This window comes from Rhinatrema bivittatum, chromosome 17 (genome assembly GCF_901001135.1).
Source record: "Rhinatrema bivittatum chromosome 17, aRhiBiv1.1, whole genome shotgun sequence".
Lineage (NCBI taxonomy): Eukaryota > Metazoa > Chordata > Amphibia > Gymnophiona > Rhinatrematidae > Rhinatrema > Rhinatrema bivittatum.
In genome coordinates this window covers 10,121,010-10,142,560 of record NC_042631.1, presented here as the reverse complement: position 1 = coordinate 10,142,560, position 21,551 = coordinate 10,121,010, and the positions used below count along the sequence as shown (strand labels likewise).

General features: G+C 49.7%; 1 protein-coding gene across 1 annotated transcript; it reads right to left on the bottom strand.

Annotated features, from left to right (window-relative positions):
- Positions 1 to 3,461: 3,461 nt before the first annotated feature.
- On the bottom strand, positions 3,462 to 20,572 carry LOC115079213 (zinc finger protein 420-like). The gene is made up of 13 exons (XM_029582483.1): positions 20,392 to 20,572; positions 18,669 to 18,774; positions 16,023 to 16,291; positions 14,969 to 15,030; positions 12,933 to 13,168; positions 11,937 to 12,056; positions 10,592 to 11,137; positions 9,899 to 10,021; positions 8,853 to 9,398; positions 7,855 to 7,962; positions 6,760 to 7,332; positions 5,196 to 5,267; positions 3,462 to 4,296 (listed from the first exon to the last, which is right to left on the bottom strand). The coding sequence occupies exons 2-13, from the start codon at positions 18,754 to 18,756 to the stop codon at positions 4,163 to 4,165; spliced, it is 2,877 nt and encodes a 958-aa protein (XP_029438343.1). The 5' UTR covers positions 18,757 to 18,774; positions 20,392 to 20,572; the 3' UTR covers positions 3,462 to 4,162.
- Between the last annotated feature and the right edge of the window lie 979 nt (positions 20,573 to 21,551).

Genomic DNA, 21,551 nt, shown 5'->3' with positions numbered 1-21,551 from the left:
ACGGCAGCAGGGCTACAAGAAGCTGTGGCCCCCGTAGCTGGGCCTTTTCTTCTTCCCGCGCCTGCATCTCCCCCCGTGACCCGGAACAGGAAGTGGTGCGCGGGAAGAAGAAAGAGCCGTGCCGCGTGATAAAGTAGCAGCGGCCGCTGCAGCATCGGTTCCCGAGCAGTTGAAGCAGCCGGAAAGGAGAGAGCAGCGTGAGCCTCCGCGGCCGATGGGATTCTTCCTTCTTGGCCTGCAGGGGCTGGAGGAGGAGGCTGCTGCAGCTACCATTTGTGCTGGGGGGGGGGGGGGAGAGAGAGAGAGGAAGTGAGTGAGAGAAAGAGAGAGAAGCAGCCAGCCCATGTGTAAGCGAGAGAATGTATTTGATCGAGAGCATGTGTGTGATTGAGAGAAACTGGTCAGAGAGCTGATGTATGTGTATATGGGAGAGACAATGAAAGTGACTGTGCAAGGAGATGACATGTGTGTCTGAGACAGGGATGTGACTGTGTGTGAGAGAGAGAAAAAGCATGGAATTGGGTATGTGAGAAAGCATGGGAGTAAGAAGCCTGGTGTTGTGGGGGTGTATGCGAAAGAAAGCATGGGAGTGAGAAGCCTGATTATGTGAGAGAGAGCATGGGAGTGGGAAGCCTGTGTGTGTGTGTGTGCATGTATGAGAGAGAGACTGGTTGGTAAGGTGACTGGTGTGTATGTGAGAGAGAGAGAATGTGATTCAGGGAATGAGAAGCCTATGCAGTGGAGAGTGAGCATGGAAATGAGAGAGACTGGTGTTGGTGTGTGTAACAGAGAGAAAGTGATTATGGGAATGAGAAGCCTGTGCATGTGAAGAGAGTGAGCATGGGAGTGAGAACCTGGGTGTGTGTGAGACAGCATGGGAGGGAGAAGCCTGTATATGTAAGACAGAACATGGAAGTGGGAAGCCTGTGTGTATGCATGAGAGAGATCAGGTGACTTGTGTGTGTGTGAGAGAGAAAGTGATTATGGGAATGAGAAGCCTGTGCATGTGAAGAGTGAGCATGGGAGTGAGAAACCTGTGTGTGTGTGTGTGTGTGTGAGACACAGCATGGGAGTGAGAAGCCTGTATATCTGAAATAGAACATGAGAGTGGGAAGCCTGTGTGTGTGTGTATATGCATGAGAGAGATCAGGTGACTGGTGTGTGTGTGAGAGAAAAAGTATTATGGGAATGAGAAGTCTGTGCATATGAAGAGTGAGCATGGGAGTGAGAAACCTGGGTGTGTGTGAGACAGCATGGGAGTGAGAAGCCTGTATATCTGAAAGAGAACATGGGAGTGGGAAGCCTGTGTGTGTGTATGCATGAGAGAGATCAGGTGACTGGTGTGTGTGTGTGTGTATGTGTGTGAGAGAAAGAAAGTGATTATGGGAATGAGAAGCCTGTGCATGTGGAGAGTCCAAGCATGGGAGCGAGAGACTGGTGAGTGTGTGTGAGAAAGAGAAAGTTATTATGAGAGTGAGAAGCCTATATATGTAAGTGGAACACGGGAGTGGGAAGCCTGTGTGTGTGTTTGTGTATGGCATGAGAGAAACTGTTCAGGAAGGTGACTGGTGTGTTTGTCAAAGACTGTTTGGGAGATGATTGGTGTGTGAGAGACAAACTGGTCATGGGAGCATGACTGGTATGGTGTGTGTGTGAGAGACATGGGCCCTAAGGAAGAGGACCATGAGTATAGAGCTTAGCCACTACTGCTGCTTCTGGTGTGTGCCACGGCCTGCAGGGAAGAGGAGTAGGAGAGCTGCTGGAGGGGGTAAGTAAAGGTGGCTTTTTAAGTTTATTTTTCTTGATTGACTGCCATTTTAATTATTTAATATTATGTGATGTCTGCTTTTTTTTTAAATATTTTATTGTTTGGAGAATTTTTAATAGTTTTATGAGTTTTTAATTGTTGGATGTTATTCTGTTCATAGTTGTTGTGAAACATTTATTCTGCTTTTTAGTATAGTTTTACAATTATTTCTGTGTGGGGATCTATAGCTGCTTGCTAGTTCTGTTTTCCTAATAAGAGGTGTATTGGTTTTTAGGGCCTAATTTAATATTTGTAGTGTTGCCTTTTCATAGATAGGGTTGCTCCTGTTTGAGTGTATTCCATAATACAGGTGAAACTGTGTGCGGATTACTTTATGTGCATTACTACAGATCATGGGAGTATGTTAGGTCGGTTCTGTGTCTGTTACCGAGATATTTTACTAGCATTTAAGCGTTTGTATCAGTCTTATTTGTTGTGTTTCCTCAAGAGGACATGCATTGGTGGTAAACTGCTGTCTTTTCATAAGTAGGGCTATTATGCCTGGAAGTAGAAGGAGTTTGAGTTGCTGTTACTGAGATGACACCAGAATATCTTTTTTGTAGGGTGAGTTGTATGGGGAATGTCATAATTCTGCTTTACATCCATTATTGTGGGTCAGGGGGATTCCCGTGGATGCAAACTGTACTTGTACATCTAGCCCTGTGACGATCATGGGTCAAGTGTGTCACGCATGTGAGAACCATCTGCCAGGTGTGTCCCGACAGAAAAAAAGGTTGAGAACCACTGGTCTATGCAATCTGCTTTAGACTTTTACTTGCCTATTGACACTGCTATGACCTTTTATGTACTAAGCTGTGTATTTTTTCCACTTTAGACCTTTATTTACCTCCCTGGTCCAGATGTAGACCTTGTTATGCTACTATACCTACTTCATACATGAACCTGGCCATTAGCATGCTGCTACATTTAAATTGTTGTATCCTGCCTTTGATGAATTTCCAAATCAAAAAGGCAGGTGATAAATCCCAATACCAATAATACGCAGTATTCATGCCTAGTGATGCTCAGTTAAATACAAACCACAACGAATTAGAGAAATCTTAATGGTTTTATTTTAGTTACCTATAAAGTTCCTAATTCTTCGCACAGAGCTGGGAAATGAAGTAAAGGGTTTGATGGAAGAAAATCTACCCTGGCCTCTAATTTAGACCTCAGACTTCTACATTATGGCTGTAAATATAAGCGACATAAGGAGAGTATGTCAGGAGCTAGTTGCTCAAATGTCTTGGGAAAAAATAAAGTGCAACAGATGATAAGCTGTTTGCAAGGGCTAACCTAAAAGTCTGTGTCCTTCTGGTTTTCCACTGACTTATGAGTAGCAGACATTTATCCACAAGAGGTGGCACAGTCAAAGCTTGCGGTAGGCCTAGGAACTCCAAGAACCTTCTATCCTGAAATTATACAAACTATGCATCGCCTTTTGTTTGAGGAATCTCTCCTCATCAATCAGGTTAGCCGGCTGGTGCACAAGATGAGCCCAGGTGCTTTGGAAATTAAAGATTGTTTTCTGACTGACCTACTGTTTTCCATGACAGTTCATATCCTATTCCTGCCACCATGTGCACAGTGGAAAAGCCTGACCTCATTTCATTTCCTCATGCTTAAGTTTACACAGGAAGCTCAATGGTACAAGCACCATGAAAAAAAAAAGTTTATTTTGAATAATACTGTACACAATTACAAATGTATAATGTGCTAGAAAAGACAAAAAAAAATTATAATCTGTAGCTTTACATTTTTGGATAACTTGTTTTTCCTTTATCTGTATCACAGCTTTACACAAAGCATTAAAAAAAAAAGAGGCAAGGAAAACCCCATTAATTTTATTTCCCTGCAGACCCGCTATGTAATATTCTGATTCCAATTCTTGCATGCCTTTAACGAAGGTGCTTTACAAACATTGCCGGGGGGGAGGAAGTGTAAACCTGCACAGACTTCTCGCTGTGGGCATTTTATCTGCGTTGAGAACAGCAGCAGCTCGACGCATTCTGTCCACGTAAGCCGGGGTTTGGAACGTTTGTTTAGGAGCACGGATGATGTTTGATAGCGGGGAATAACAAGGCTCTGGCAATTCTGACTAAAGTACTGATGACTGGTCTTTAGCACACTGTTCTCTCACTGTTCTGCTCAGCCCAGAGGACCTTCAGTTATGATGGCTCGGGCCCAGTGCTTGGCCAGAAAGATCACCATTTTAAAAGTATTTTCCTCTTGCCAGTGCCTGAGCTGTCACCAAGCCCGCGATGACATCTCTTCTCTTCCACTAACGAATATGTATGCACTGCTCAACAGAACAACTGTTTTGCATGTTGAAATGTGAAAAAAAACAAAACAGTCTCATGTTATCATTACATCTGCACTGTTTATATAGTTCCCGCTCTGGGAAATTAAATGGTATTTCTGCAGGATATTTGTTGGCTGAGAAGGGTCTGCTCCGTATGCTTCAATTACAGGAATGCCCTGGCCAGACTCTGCAAAGAGCAAAAGGGAAATGTTAAGTTTACTTACCCAACAAGATGCATTGTTGCCCAACAAAGATTGCCACCTGACGAGGGTCCTGTGTGCTCTAGAGTCTCCCTCACTGACATCTTCAGATAATTCACATGGGCCCATTGAAGGGTATCACAACCTATAAAGAAACAACTTTCTCCGACTTCCAAAACACAGCACCGGGAAAAAGGGTATCAGACTGTGGGAGGCCCGCCCGGCTTCCGTAACCGGCAACGGCCTCCAGAACCAAATTCTGCCAAGGCCCGGCAAGCCTTTCCTTCTCCTGCACAGAGTGCTAGTGTGGGTTTCCCTGGAGCACCACCCAAGCCGGCCACACCCACTCCCGCCTTCCTTTAGGAGGAGCTCCTGCTGCAGACCTGGAGGTGAGGGGTCAGGCGTAGAGGGAGGCTATGGGGGGTAACTCTTCCCCCCACCATGCTCCAGTGATTTCTTGAGGATGGAGGAGATTCCCCTTCCCCTATGATTTCTGGAGGCAAGGACCGATCCCCCAAAATGCCTACAGGTGTCTAAATAATAAATCTGGACCTGGTTACTGGAAGGCACTTTAATCATGATCCCTGCAGAAATCTGAACACAATGCAGAATACCTTACCCCTGAAACTGCACTAAACCTGGCCACTGGCACCCAGCAGGGTTCAGATTAAGATACAGTTGTAAAAATACAGACAGGACGGAAAAGTAGGAGAGGCGCCGAGAAGTTTTAGAATAAACTTTGAATCAGCAAACACCACTGAAGCTGAATTGCGTCAGCCTTTTCCTATAAAATGCATCAACAGTAAATAAATAAAAAAAAAAACCAAAAAACCATGCATCTTGGATATTGGGATCAACATGTGCCTTGGTATTATATGGGAACAACCTCTGTACGAGCCATCCTGTGCGTCCGTGATGTCCTCAGCAGACTTCTGCATGGATTCTGGGCTGCAGCAAGCTGAAAACAAACAAACACGGGGAGAATTAAAGTGCATCCTCAGAATCCATTTCTTCCCTGCAACCAAAAAAAAAAAGAGGGTGGGGGAGTCATCATTGTGATCAATGCCACTAATAATCTGTCTACAACCCCGCTGGCTCCTTAATTCATAACAGCCGCCGAGACCCAGGCATCCACCTTGGGAATCCTCAGGCAAAGGAGACAATGGGAAACTCGTCCTTGCGAATCTTCAGGCTCCGAAACCTCAGAGAAGCTATCGCCTCGTTCACCGGCGTGAACCTCTGAGACCCCGCTCGTATCTGCGTCGCCCCCGCGAACTCTGCGGCCACATAAGCCTTGTGAAGTAACGGGACGAAATCGGAAGAAAAGACGGAGGGATCGTCGGAAGCCTCCCCCAGAAGGTCCTGATCCTTCTCCTGACTGCAGATCTTGTGCCTCCAGGCCCTCCCCCGGAGCACCTACCCGCCGGGGACAGCGAAGGAGGAGGGACATCCCCCCTCCCCGGCCCGCAAAACAGCCCCCAGAGGAAGACAAAATGGGCGCCTTTCCCACGCTGACCCCGAGACCCCCCCCCCCTACTGCTAATCAAGAGACCAGTAAAGCCCCCCCCTGACGCCGACACAAGCATTCCCTGCTCCGGAGAGGCAGCGGGAAGCAGGGACCGCCGCGGGGAAAGCCGAGCGAGCGAGCCAGTGCAGGCTCTGCAAACCGTGCTGCGCGGCATGAGGTCGGGAGGTGGGAACCCGAATCGCAGTCGGGCGCCCGAGGAACGGAGCCGAAGAAGCCGCTGAAAACTCGGACAGCACAGCCCCGCCGCCGGCCAGAGATAAAGGCACAGAGGAGCTCAATCCTTTACTTTTTTTTTTAACTTTACGGAGAAGAGGAAAAAAAAAATCCTCACTTCCCTGAGATCTGACGACGGGCATCACGGCTCCTTGTAGAAGTCTGAAATCATGGGCTCTAGGGTTCAGCCACCAGGCCTGGCCTTTTTATGAAGGTCGACTACTCTCCCCCAGCCCCCAGGGGCTGTAAATACTAAATACTGCCTGCACCGCATCCCTCGCCTACCTGCGAGGGGAAGACCCAGGGATTGAGCTGGGCACCTTGTGCATTATGTCTTTACCCCATCCATTGGGGTTTGTTTTTTTAGCTTGTGCAGGCCCAAGAGTTAGGCATTCCTGGTTTTACCCCCATGGCATCTATGAACTTGTAGTTTATCCTGCACTTCTACCAAAGGTGCACAGAGCAGGTTACATCATTAAAAGTACTCAAACGCTTAAAAAGAATTTCAATTTTTAAAAATTAACAAAAAAAAAAAAACAAAACACGCTCTCAGACGGAATTGGTTAAAAGGACCGGCTCAGCCTGTCCAAATGACACGGAGCTGTTTGCCAGGCCCGGCAGTCAAGCCCCAGCCAATTCAGCCAGCGTTAACCGCTGGACGGGCAAACGGCAGGCATCAGGCTTCGCAAGGAGGGAGGAGTTAAGTTACCGGAGGGGGAGGTCTTGTGCTTCTGGAAGGTGGAGCGGTGGGTGAAGGTCCTGCTGCAGCCCTGGCACTGGTAGGGCCGCGCTCCGCTGTGGCAGCGCAGGTGGGCCCTCAGGTGCGTGCTGCGGTGGAAGCCCTTCCCGCAGAAGCTGCAGGTGAACGGCCGCTCCCCCGTGTGGGTCTTCAGGTGCTCGTTGAGGTTCGACTTGGCCGTGAAGGACCTGCCGCAGGTCAGGCAGGCGTGGGGCCTCTCCCCCGTGTGGGTCCGCGTGTGCTGGGTCAGGAAGTGCTTGCGAGAGAAGGCCTTCCCACACAGCCCGCACAGGTGCGTCCGGGCGGCGCCCGGCGGGGCTCGGCGGATCGCGCTGCCTCTGGGGCCCTTCCTGCCGTTGAGCGAGCTCGCGCTGGGCTCCTTCTGTGCGAGGGAGACGCCGGGGTCTCCTGGAGGGAGTTTGCTTTTACTGCGAGGAGGACGATGGCTGTGGGCTGGCAGGTCCCGCTCCCGGGCTTGCTGGTGGCCGTTTCTACCAAACTGGGAGCTGTAGGTGACGTCCTGGAGGACAGCATCTTTGGTTCCTGGGAAAGAGCAGAAGAGAGTCACCAGGGGGTCGGGGGCCCAGATACACCGGTGCTTTCCAGTCTAGAAATGAAGGCACCCAGTCTGCCCAGCAAGCTTATGGTAGCATCTGCCGTGCTATACAAGTCACCCCCCGCCCCCCAAACTTATCAGTTTCCCAGACCGTCAGTGACAGCCTGGAAAAGAAAAACTGTGCTACTGTCTCCTCCCACACTGCGGAGTTCACTGGAAATGCTTATTAGGAGGAAGATAACTCTACTCAAGTTACTTTGCTTTGTGCATTATACTCTTGATGGTACAGGGGGCTCACAATACTGGAACAGAGACCAGGATCGTGGCCACCAGTAATAGCAGGTGACATGAAAGCCTCGGAGACAACTCCCGCAGTGGCTAATGCTGGCCTGACCTTCCTCAGTCACTCAGCATGGTAACTCTGCCGTGACCAGCACCGGACGCTTAAGGACGTGAGAGGGATTAGAGGGCTAGAAAGGGCTCTTGATGCCGAGGGAACAAACGTTTACCTGCAGTGTTCCTCGCCTCTTCTCTCCGCAGCACTGGTGAGCCGCCTTTGTGCTGCTGCAACTCCGAATCTCTCTTACAGGTTTCGGAAAACTTTAGTTGAACGCACCCTATGGAAACAGAAGCGCGTGTAAATGTGAACACATTTCTGCACAGGACAATTATTAAAACCATGAAGCTGCAGTAAACTGTGCAGAGCTTATAGTTCTGTCCCACTGGTACCAGTTAGAGGATGGGTCTAAACTTTCCTGTTCTGTGACCTTAGGAAAAGCTGATTTATCAACATATGTTCCAGTTTATCTACTAACTGGGTACCAATGATACAACTGCTCTCCCCAAACGCATCAATAAATTATGCAGGGTGCTAATGCTGAAAGGGCTGCTAGCACCTACTTTTTGGCTTTATGCTGGGTGCGTATGACCTTCATAATCTGCAACCACTTGCTATAGGATTTTTTTTTTGTGCCGAGCTGCAAAGCTCTTCAGCAGGCGAGACCAGAAACACGAGGATGGGAGAAATTCTGCTCGCTCCCTGCAGTTTTACATCAAGAGGATTTGTAAAGCAAAGATCCTCAGCCTGCTCTACCCCAGGAGGAGGAGAAAGGCACTACTTCCTGATAAAAAGAGGACCGGCCTCTGCCCAGGGCTTCAACACCATTTATATAAGCAGTTATGGCCACAGAGCAGAGCTCCTCTGGAATTCGGTACGAGTCACGCAACCCAGAGTCAGACCAGTGGATGAAAAGGGATGGGTTAGACGCCCACTGCCTCTACGAGACCTCTAACCCTATCCAAACCAAACGAGGGGGTCAGGCTCGGAAATGAAACCTGCACTGCCTCTGAGAATCTGCGTCCGCTCGGCCTGCAACACAGAGAGCATGCGTGTGCGTGTATATACGCACGTGATCTGTCAGAGATTAAGGCTGCACAGGTGTCAGAAGCTCTGTATAGTTCTACAGCACGATCCGAACCACTGAAGCCACGAGTGAGAAAATCTTACCAGAGGAGGAGCGTCTGTGCTTCCCCAGCGTGGAGCTGTCCGCGAAGTGCTTGCCACAGTGCTCACAGGTGTACGGCTTCTCCCCGGTGTGGCAGCGCAGGTGGACTCTCAGGTGCGGGCCGCGGTAGAAGCTCTTCCCGCAGAAGGGGCAGACGTGGGGCCGGCTGCCGGTGTGGATGCGCACGTGGCCGTTCAGGTTGGACTTGGTGGAGAAGGCCCGGCCGCACACCTGGCAGGCGTGGGGCTTCTCCCCCGTGTGAGTGTAGGAGTGGTTTCTCAGCTGCACCCTCTGGGAGAAGGCTCGCTCGCAGCGCTCGCACTTGAATCTCATCCCCGGGCCGAAGGGAACGGGTTTCTGGAGGAGGGGAGGCTCGGCGGCCGGCGCAGTCTGGCCTCGCCGAGGAGGGGCCGGTCCGTACACGGCCGGACTGCTGGCCGGAGAGGAGGGGGCAGGCATGGCGCTGCTGCTGGTGCACGGCCCACGTAAGCTGTCCACGTTTTCCGAGGCTGGCGCCGCGCACCTTCCAGTGACTCGCTCCTGAGAAGCTAACGTTTTCAGAGAAAGAAGCACAGGCCGTTCATTCATTCATTCACACAGGCTGCTGGGCCCTCAGCACAACAATCTTAGAATGAACAAAAAAACAAAACAAAACGTGCACACGTATGGGACACACGGTAACGGTTGAAAAAGCACACAAGTTTGGAAGCTTGCGAGCAGCAGTGCCAATCGTCAAGGCTTCAACAATAAACCATTCCCTTTCTAATTATAACAACATTTCTAGGTATCTAACGCAAGCAGCACAATACTTCCCTACGAAGAGTTACAAATCTGTCTGTAGATAAGGTGCAGCTCCCAATGAGAATATCACACAGTTCCCTCCAACAGCCGGACGACGTGGGGGAATAAACTGCATCTCTAGCACTTCCTTTCCCAGCTTCAGCAATCCGCTTCTCTCTAGACCTGATATATCTGGGTAGGCAAATCTGAGCCTGGACTGCCAGGATGTCAAAAGGACTCGATATAACGCTGTAAACTTAACATTTACCATCAATTGTCTGCTCCTCTTCTTTCTCCTGCCTTGGCTTCATTACATTTAGTGAACTGTTCCTGCGCCGAAATTCTAATCCTGTGCTCTTCAAATATTCCGAAACCTTTAATGTCATACACCCTGTGGGAAACATGTACACAGCACACATCAACAGCAAGGAATAGGGCAGAAAGTAAAGCTCGCCAGGCCTGTTCCGTCTGCCGATTTTCCAGGCCTACTACACTACCTCAGGCTCCCGCTTCCTCCGCCAGTAAGGGGTGGCTCCGTGCTGCTTTCACTCTTCCTTGCGTTTCATTAATGTCTTTTCCCCTGTGACATCCATAGGGCAGTATTCGTGCAATACTTGCAGGATACCCAACAAGATCTGGACTAAACCACAGGAGAACCTGCAAGTGTCACCACTGGGGCCAGAAATAACCTCCTTCCACCAGTCTGATTCCCATCTCAGCGTTCCTCCCTTTCTTTAAATGTCCCCAGGCCACAGCAACTTTACATCCCCCCCCCCCCACCCTTGTCAGAACTGGCACGCACTCCCCCCCCCCCCCCCCCTTTCGCTGACGGAGGCAACCAGGAGCTGGCTGCACACGTCAGAAGCCACGCGAGTTTTAAACGGCGACCAGATCGCACTGGGAACGAAACGGCTGTAAGAACCTGAACAGCTCTCATAGCAGAAGCAAGGAAAGGTCTTACCAGAGGAGGAGCGTCTGTGCTTCCCCAGCGTGGAGCTGTCCGCGAAGTGCTTGCCACAGTGCTCACAGGTGTACGGCTTCTCCCCGGTGTGGCAGCGCAAGTGGACTCTCAGGTGCGGGCCGCGGTAGAAGCTCTTCCCGCAGAAGGGGCAGACGTGGGGCCGGCTGCCGGTGTGGATGCGCACGTGGCCGTTCAGGTTGGACTTGGTGGAGAAGGCCCGGCCGCACACCTGGCAGGCGTGGGGCTTCTCCCCCGTGTGAGTGTAGGAGTGGTTTCTCAGCTGCACCCTCTGGGAGAAGGCTCGCTCGCAGCGCTCGCACTTGAATCTCATCCCCGGGCCGAAGGGAACGGGTTTCTGGAGGAGGGGAGGCTTGGCGGCCGGCGCGGTCTGGCCTCGCCGAGGAGGGGCCGGTCCGTACACGGCCGGACTGCTGGCCGGAGAGGAGGGGGCAGGCAGGGCGCTGCTGCTGGTGCACGGCCCACGTAAGCTGTCCACGTTTTCCGAGGCTGGCGCCGCGCACCTTCCAGTGACTCGCTCCTGAGAAGCTAACGTTTTCAGAGAAAGAAGCACAGGCCGTTCATTCATTCATTCACACAGGCTGCTGGGCCCTCAGCACAACAGAGAACACCTCCCTTTCTGTACATGGGTAAACCTTTCCCGGCACCTCTGTTCGGGGTACTTGCACGGTGCCCCTAGGTAAAACCTACCCCCGAGAGACACACGCCAGCAAGCAGCACGTCTCCCGACAGGTTAAAAGCCTCGAGGAATGGCCTGCAGGTCACTCCTATTCTGAATTCACCGTCAAATTAGAGGGGATTGTGACTCGCGTGTGTCTGAAGTGGTCTGGCATTGGGTAAGGAAATGCGTTTTAGCAGAGCAACCATTTCTGATCCATCACTGCCCAACAGCATCAGGACTTAAAAAACAAACAAAAAAAACCTCTACTTAGCAGCCCCCCCCGCAGCTTTTCCCTCTAGGCGCACGGGATTCCTGACGTCAGAGACACCACACATACCCCCCCCCCCCCCCCCACACAATCAGATACTGTTCTACTGCATAATAAACATTTGCTACAATGTTACAGGTCCAAAAGTAACATTCACCTGACACAGGGCTGCACGGTGGCACTTGTGTGAGCTTTACAAGCTGGGGGAGGTTTCCTTTTGAAAGGAAAGGGAATTTCTCTCACGTAGGTGGCATTTGTCGGCTATTCCGGCAGTTATCAGGGATGTCTCTAATTCTTGCCACCCCTCACCCCCCCCGAGATGATCAGGGCCTGAACCGATTCGTACAGCCCATGAGCCTCAAAACCCTTGCAGCCACTCCAGGAAGGAGCCACCTTACCTTGGCGCTCTTCGCACGAGGAGGAGGAGGAGAATTCAGACTTTATGGCTGGCAAGGCCCGACTGGCTTCCGCCTCACTGGTATCCTCGTATCCTTGGCGGGGAAGTGCCTTCCGAATTCCTAGGTAAGCACAGGAAATAGCTAGTGCTACACTTCCTACCAGAGACGCTGTAGCTAGTGCTACACTTCCTACCAGAGACGCTGCATGCAGACACATTCTCGCAGATTCTACCACCTGTCCGGAGGAGACTTCTGTGTCCGGAGGGGAAGGGGGGGGACTCAATTTCCTTTCTCTCTTATTTAAAATTTCTTGTATTCCCCTTAAGTAGAACAAGCCTTCTAACCAGATTCCTTAACAGTTAATGCAATGTTCGGTGCCACCCCCTCTTATTCGCTTTCCCGAGGTAATGTCATAAGGCACCTGGTGACCGGACACTTTCGCTGCCAACCTGGCATGTGTTAACCCTCCCTCACATTTCCCATATCAGATTCTTTGGATGCTGTCATATTCCTTTTGTTGGTCCAGTAAAAAACTTAACCATGGACAGACCGATCTTCTGGTTAACTGTGGGTCATGCAGGAGATCTGGGTCTGAGTCCTATTCCCAGCTTCTGCCCCCCCCTGGGGTGCTATGAAGGCAGCGTTCAGACTCAAGGGGGCAGAGCTCGCATGGAGGAACCAGCTGTGGCACAATGGTGACACCTAGTGGCCATATTCAGAATAAACCAGAGGGGCTGCTTGTGGGATGGTAGGTGGGAGAGAGTTAAAAATGGGTGAAACTCCGGATAGTAGCAAAAAGCAGCTTTCGATGCCATGGCGGGGAGGCCCAATAGAGGAGGAGGAGGAGAAAAACTGTCTCTCACCCCCCAACACCACATAGGGAAACTGAATTATTCAAAAGCTATTGTACACGAGTTTGGGAGCAGCTACAGTGGGCCGCCTTAGTCAGCTGTGCCATTTTACCAGCCGATCGCGGCAGTCACCTTGAATTCTTACCAGGGTCTCCGCCGTGCTGGACGTGACTGGCAGGCGGACCTTCGGCCCAGGAATCAGCCTCCTGTAGCTGGAGCAAGCCGCCTTCCTCTTGCAGCCCTGCGCATCCGCTAGCCCGGTGCCAGACCAGAAGCTCCTGAGCCGGGTAGATAGGCCGACAGACTCTGTAGTAAATTCTGCCGTCGTGCAGAAAGAGCGCCAGGTTTTGCGCCTCCTCCGTCTCAGCGCGGTTTACAAACCTGGAGTTCGGCACAGAGAAAGCTTACTTGCTGCTCCTAACTGGCCGCCGCGCGCTCTAGCGACCCGAGCGAGGCAGAATACGACATGACCCGGGTCTTCCTACACGGAGGGCCTGCACGGTTTAGAGCAGATACTCAAAAACAACAACAACAACTTGTCCCGTTGGGTTTCATCTTTGCCTTATTCTTTCCTCCCCTCTCTATCATTTCGTACATGTCCCGCTTTTCAGGCACTACAAAGCAGGTTGCGTTCAGGTACTGTAGGAATTTTCCCTATCCCTGCACGGTTTACAGTCTGAGGCACTGATTTACTAAGGCTTCTCCCCCCCCCCCTTCACTGTGACTATGGGAAAAATAGTTTGTAAACGAGGCAACGGAGAATGATGTGACTTTCTCAAGGAGCAGCAAAGAGATTTGAACTCTGAGCACAAAATCCATACATGGTCAGAAAAGAAATGCATTAAACCTTTCCTTCAGCCAGCAAGGACAACGTTATCATAAAAATTAATTATTTTCGTGTACCTACTTTGTGTGGCATTGAAAAAGGTCACTCAGAGGCTAGTTTACCATGCAGTGGTTAAATCTGCCCATAAGCACAGTCTCAATGCCCATAAACTGGCTGATTTTAACATGGCTGCCATGAATCTCAACGAGTCCTATTTACCTCGGAGTCACAGTTTACCCTTCGCTAAATAGGACCCCCCTCAGTCTGCCAAATTTATTTCGATCTGTTTTCATCCCCTAAAATTCTGCTTCCCTCCGTTCCAGAACGAGTGCCTGCTGGCCCGTTAGGACATCCCAGTACTCAAGGCGCCCGCTTCCCTCCGTTCCAGAACGAGTGCCTGCTGGCCCGTTAGGACATCCCAGTACTCAAGGCGCCCGCTTCCCTCCGTTCCAGAACGAGTGCCTGCTGGCCCGTTAGGACATCCCAGTACTCAAGGCGCCCGCTTCCCTCCGTTCCAGAACGAGTGCCTGCTGGCCCGTTAGGACATCCCAGTACTCAAGGCGCCCGCTTCCCTCCGTTCCAGAACGAGTGCCTGCTGGCCCGTTAGGACATCCCAGTACTCAAGGCGCCCGCTTCCCTCCGTTCCAGAACGAGTGCCTGCTGGCCCGTTGCATCCCAGTACTCAAGGCGCCCGCTTCCCTCCGTTCCAGAACGAGTGCCTGCTGGCCCGTTAGGACATCCCAGTACTCAAGGCGCCCGCTTCCCTCCGTTCCAGAACGAGTGCCTGCTGGCCCGTTAGGACATCCCAGTACTCAAGGCGCCCGCTTCCCTCCGTTCCAGAACGAGTGCCTGCTAGCCCGTTAGGACATCACAGTACTCAAGGCGCCTGCTTCTCTCCGTTCCAGAACGAGTGCCTGCTGGCCCGTTAGGACATCCCAGTACTCAAGGCGCCTCAGCGGTGGTGCTGCTGACTACCCTCCACGTTTCATGATCATATCCAGCTTAGTTGGCGACACAAATAGCAAGATAGCACACCACAGGGTTTCTCAGTTTAGTGGGCACTTTCGGTCACACTCTTGCCTTAAATTTCAGCCCTTTCAGTATGCATCACTGGCGCCACGACAGTGTCTGCTATCCTAGTATAGCACCTCCTCACCACCTGCAATGCAGTGCCATGGAAGTGCAGGGTTCCCCACTCGTTCACCATTTTATAGTCCTTTCAGTGTTACATTTTTGTCAAAAAAGGCATCACAACATTATCAAAATACCCAAAACCCCTAAAATAAGAGGATAAGGAGTTTTGTTGTTATGCATTGTAGGTGATGGTACCTCCCCTGTTCACGAGATCAACTCACGTCATCCAGTTGGAATAGGATTCATTCATTGAGCTGGTAGAGCGCAAGGCCCTTCTTTTCACCTGCAGGTCAGAAATAAGACAAGTCAGTGACACCGTGCAAGAGAGCACCTTAATATGAAATGCCAGTGCACTTTCTGTATACCGCCGTGCATGTCTGATACGGTACCAGCCAGCACAGAGCTAAGAGAAATCAAGCCTGAGTGGGTCTGCTTTAAATAATATGGCTTGTGTATCACAGCACCGACAGAAGAGCCAGCACAGCGTACAGCCCAAAGCTTAACTATTTAAGTGTCATGATTTACAAAAATTTCAATGCTGGGGTTTTGGAAAATAAATTCTTAGCTACCTTATAAATTACCATTTGTGGTAAGACAGTTATTTCGCAGAAGGAGAATTATATTAATCTTGTGTCTATCTAGTATAAAAGATACACATTAAATTTGCAAAAAAAAAAGAAAACTGAAGAGCACATATTACAGTACATCTACAGCCTACCAAGTTATCATAATCCAAGTCAGGTGCTCACAAAGTGAGTGCTAGCCCAAAGAAAATTATGCCTAGAGAATAAAAAAAAACAAAAAAAACCCTGGGTACTCTTTTTTTTTTTTTTTTAAATAAAAAACACACAAATATTCTCGTATCCAATTGAAGTTGGGAAAGGCGTGGCTACTTTTTTAAACCTCAATACTGCTGGTGTGCAAGATGCCCTTGGAGTTCTAATTATGCTTCAAGCTGCTGTTATAGCTTTATAACCTCTGTATAACCCCCGAGCAGGAATGGATTCAGCAAGGAGACGGATCCCCGATTCAGATTAGCTGCTGCAGATTACGGGAAATTCAAAGAAATAAGGCTGCAACTTTGGTGCCCGAGAGACTCTGAAGTGGCAGCAGCTCTGCACCCCTGCCTGGAAGGGTAATTCACTGGCAGGCAAAGGGCCCTTACCCTCTCTGTCAGGGGCCACCTTTCTGCAGACAGAGATTAACATCTGGATTGAAGTAAAGATGATTTGTAAAAAAAAACAAAAACGGATTGCAGTAACTGATAGTACTTGCCACTGATGTGTAGAAGATGGACAGTTCATCCACCGTCCCCACGTCCCCCTCCAAGGGGCCAAAGAGAGCGCCCTGGGGTATTGCAGCTATGGTGCACCAGACTCCAAGGCCTTCCCGCCAGTTTCCGGAAGGCCCCACCGCCAGTCCGTACGGAGTGGTGTAAAACGCTCTGCACAGGGTCCCCATTGCCACTGGATTGTCCGCCATGTATGCAGGAGGCTGCAGACTGGAACCCACGTAGTTCAAACACTCCCGAATTTCTTTAAAGCCTGGGGAGGGGGAGGAGAAAAGAAAAGTCACACGGATACAAAACGAGGAGAAGTTTTCAGAAGTGCCTGCCCGGGTGCAACGTTCACGGGAGCTCTGCACCAGCGGACTTTGTAGAAGTGCTGCTCAGAGAGAAGGTTTCTTTGCCCGTGGATACAGCCGAGCCACAGACTTTCCACGCTTCCTAAAATCTGACTGGGAAATGGTACGCGTTATCTGAAAATGCAACCTTCGTGTGCTATCCCCAGTCCCGCCCAAACCACAGAGACCCGGCTAGAAGTGCACGCGCTGTGGGAGCCGCCACCGTTTACAGCTGAGATAAGCGTGGGCCATTTCCAGAGAGAGGGTCCCCTTCACCTGGGTAAGTCGGTATTTGCCCCGGTACACGAAAGCACTGTGTGCCCAGAACCACCGCATGCAAACTGACATACGAGGAACAGCCTAAAACATCACATTACAAAACAAACAAATAAATAAAAAGAACAGGGGGCGAGAGATTTGCTCCTTGTTCAAGATGCCATCATGGGCAGGGATAAAACAGACCCGCAGTTTCACTGTTAAACTTATCACTCATGTCAACTTTAGAGCAATGTGGGTTTTTGGCATCCCTGGGCACTGGTGGAACAATCACCCTCTCTTTCTCCCCAAAAGCTAGGCGACCACACGCAGAAGGTCTAAACATCCAGCCCCATGGTTTTCTGCGGCAGCAGGAATTAGAAACTTCTGAAGCAGGCTGGAAAACATCACCATCTTTTATATTACGCTGCAAAAATTAAAGGGTCAATACCGAGTGAGCCAACGAATAGGAACCTTATCCGCACATTCGACGGAACTTATTCTGAGCATACGCGGATGACTTTAGGAGAGGTTTTTGTCCGAGCAGGCTCACCCAGCTAACACGGAACAGAAACGCTGCCCAGATAATGTAAAACCATGCTCAGGATCGCTCCTTTTATCTGGGTAAATTCTGCGCAAGCAGCAAGTTGCCCCGAGAATATTTAACAGGGAAGCAGGAAGAAATATTCAGATCTTGGGTTCACCCCCAATACAAAAGTTAAACCAGACAAATCCTTTTCATATTAAGCTCATAGTTTGCCTTACTTGTGCCCTGTATTATATTATCTAACGTTTACTGGAGGAGGAAAATGTATCTCAAGCATCAGCAGAGGGAGGAGACGGGACCCAGACGACCAGAGCTCTGAGGGCCATCGGGAATGGGGCAAGAGGAGGAGAGTAGGACCGGGGATTGGGGGAGAAAACAGTGAGAAGACCAGGGATAGGAAAGCAGCAAGGAAGAACCATGCATCTGGGATGCAGGAAGAGGAGGGAGGTGTCCTCATCATGCATCCTCATCTCTAGCCTGGCAAGAACCCAAACACTAAACAGATCCCATACTACGAATGCTGCAACAAGCAGTGGCTGTTCTCTATTACCAGCAGTTAATGGACTTCTCCTCCAGGAACTTATGCAAACCTTTTTAAAACCCAGCTACACTAACTGCCTTGACCACATCTTCTGACAATAAATTCCAGAGCTTAATTGTGCATTGAATGAAGGAATTTTCTCAGATTCGTTTTAAATGTGCTACTTGCTAACTTCATGGCGGGCCCTCTAGTCCTTGTATTATCTGAAAAAGTAAGTAACTGTCACAATAATCCCCCTCTCATTTTCTTTTCTCCTCTCCTAATCCCACCCCCAAACTCACAGCGATTCTTTTCTCCTAGCCAGCAGGAGGGGAGAAATGGTAGCAACAAGACGGGAAGGGAGGGCCTGGAATAGGGAGCAGAACAGCTTTTCTTTGCTCTGCTCTGTCTCCTCTAGCCTCAGCCCTCCCTTCCTGTTCCCTGCTGGCTGGGAGAGGAGGGAATGTTCCATGAATGCGATTCAGCACAGCTGGGAATCAGAAACCCTGCTAGGTGGGGGAAGGGGGGTCTGCTACCTTAGGCACAGGGCCTATTAGCTAATCCAGACCTGATCTTGATTTAGGGTAGAAATTTGGTCATTTGAAGTTTCACTTAGAAAATTCCCGCAACTATTACCATACATTAACATGCCAGGCACAGCTGACTTTGAATTGTGTTAGTATATACAGATAGTTTTACCATATCACCAAAATCAATCTCTTTACCACAGAGAATGACTTCCACACACTTTAGAAACAGTTTATATTATGGCAACTGGTTCGAAACATATTGCAATAAGTTGGGACCGAATGCCAGCTGTCACCATACCCGGCTTACAGTGCTGCCATGGTTTGAGATTTGTTTCTTTGACTCCCTACAGCATTTCTATAGAGGAACTTAATATTCAAGTAAAATCAGCCTACCCTACTGCAATTTTGATTTCCAGTATAAAACAAACATATGAAGCTCTGCTTACCATGGTCTTCGCAAGCATTCTGAAGACTAGAAAAGTCTCCAGTCTCTACTTTTATATCTTCTGCAGCTGTAACGCCCAGCTGTAGCATGGTAACGTCTAGCTTGTGCTATACAAGGGAACAGACAAGATATTCAGAACCTAAGGTTATTTCCCAAATTTGTGACAGTAAAGTTCACAGAAAATATGTGATGTTAGCAACCCGCCCTACAAAAATAGAAAACAAACACTGAACATAGATCACATGTACTCCAAAGCCTTAAAACATGTTAAGCTCAACCAATTTAAGTAAAAACAAAAAAAACCCAGGCTGTAGGAACACTACAACCTTTTCTGCTCATCCTCTAAAGGTCACCTCCAGTCCCAATTGTGATCAATCCCATCCCCACTCCATTCCTGTCTTAAGATGAGAGGGGCTATAAGACAACATAGCTCTTGCAACACTGGAACTGTTTTCCTTCTTAAATTCTTTTCTTTCTACCACCCCCAGGCTCCTAGCATAAAAGCTGCCTCCCAAATGCATGGACCTTGCGTGCTCCTTTAGGAATCCTAAGCTCAAGAGTGCAGACAGACAGCAGATGTTGCTGGAGTGTGGGGCCTATGCTTCCCGCCCTCGCCTATCACTGATTACTGACAAGGACTTTGCTGTTCTCCCAGCTTGGGCCTGGGGAACAGACTCAAGGCACAAACTCAGGCCTCTTCCAAAACATTACATTAAATGCTCTAATTCTGGCGTTACTAATTACTAGGGTTACATCCTATAAGGGAACAAAGTTATCTGTGGCATAAGCCTCTATCCAGTAGCCCTCTGGCCTCTTTAAGTACTCAAAGATTGCATGAAGCCATATTCCTGCAAGTTAAAGCAGCGATACTTGGTTACTGTAAACTTTGCAGTCAAGTTTTGAAAATACTCAAAACCAAACAAAATTGCCTGGTATCAGAGGTGAAGAACTTGATAAAGCTGTCATCTGTCACAGAAGTCCATTCTGCAGGATATGTAATTAGGCCTTTGATCTATTAATCTCATCTCATAGAAAAGATCTTGTTTACAGTGACTGACTTCGCTCAGAAGCAAGTCACATGCTCAGAGTTACTATCTACCACAGGTTTCTCCTCCATATTCCTCTGAGCTACAGGAACTGCTCACCAGCACTAGACTTGGAATGAAACGTGCTCCTTGCTTCTGGGCGTAGCAGTAAAGTTATTTCTCCTCTCCCATCAATTAACAGTCCGACGCAAGGAGTGCTTATTCCTACACAAGACGCGATGCAATAGGTTATACTGAAAGCAAATACTATCTTTAGGCTGCAAACACCCCACTTTTCTACGATTTGGATAAATAATTCTGACTTTATAGCTGTGCATGCTCCTTAAAGCAGACCCCCCTATCCCCTCCCTTTAATGCCCTCACCGATGGGCATTTTCTGTTTGCTAACGAAAGCTGGGGAAATGGGCTCTTGCAATCATTTATTCTTCCAGACTGATCTGGTAAAACAACAAATGACAAGTCGGGCACAGAGAGTTAATGGGATTAACTAGAACACACCAGCTTACAGCCGGGGCCCCCAGTGATCTTATCCCCCAAAAATACTCTATGGACCCCATGCCACCACCTGAAGGCTGGTGGCGGGGTAGGGTCCCCTGCACTTCCCCCCTTAGGTGTCCAAGGATGGGCTCGTAGCGGCACGCTCCCTACGGTCAGGGCCGCGGAGGCCCGTGTCCCTACCCGCACCGGAGGCGCCTTCTCCGGCCTGCCGTACCGTGCAGGAGAGAAGCGAAAGGGCGAGAGCCCCCCCCCCTCGAGCGTCCCAGGCGTTTCCGTCCCGGCTGCGCCTGCGCACTCGCTCTCCTCGGGCACATGGGAGCGTGAGCGCGCGCGCAGGCGGGGCGGGACCAAGGCTGGCTTAGCGTCCTCTACGCGCCACGCCCATCGTGAGCGCCGAAGGGCCCGAGCCCACCTTTCCCGCGCTGCAGCGCTTGCTTACGTCAGAGCTCGCCTCTCACGTTCTCGTGTACCGATTCCTCCCGGGAAGGGAATGCTTAGAGCGGCAGATCAGGATGAATAACATTTGGGAAAGTGGGATAAAAACGTGGGAAAAAAAAATCCCGTCTCTTGTAACGGGTTGGAGCTTCTGTAAACCTAACGCAGCAACAGCATTTTAGCTCAACAGGGGCAAGGCAGAGAAAAAGCTGCCAGGAGTAGACACATTTTTCATATCCCCACCTTTCAATTGAATTACGTTTTTATTTTTATTTGCCTTCCCTTTCTAAAATGGGGAGAAGCCAGCGTTCACAGGTGGACGTTGGGGGAATTTGATCCAGGGGCTGGGGAGCTCTGCTATAACTCCTCATGTGTGTGTGTGTGTGGGGGATTTTATTTTAATTGGAGCTGGAAGGCATTGTAATTTCCCACTTGAAATCTCTCTCTCTCTCCCCCTGCATGTGCTCTGGCTTAGTGTGAGCACTGCCTTTCCAGAGTGCACTGCTTTAACCAGTTACCACTTACTGGATGTGCTTTAAAATTTTGGCGCCCACAGGAAGAGTAGCACAGTGGCCCCCTCTGAAGCTGGGCCAGCAGGTAGCCTTAAAGCGAGCAGAAGCAGGTTCCCCTCCTGCCTGGTTATTTGGCACCCTAAGTGGTTGCCTGTGCCTAAAGATTGGCCTGCTTGACTATTACAAAATCATGCAAGGCCTTATGATTCTCACACAGGCTGGCGTTGGATACATAAGCAACAAACCCCAACCTATAATTTACATTCTGCCTTTCTAGGTAACTCACAGCAGAGCACAACATTCAAAAAAATCCCACAGCTCTAGTTAAAGCACACTTAAATAGGGCCACTGGGCCAGCTCTGTTTTGGTTTTCAAATCTGAGATTAGGAGTAG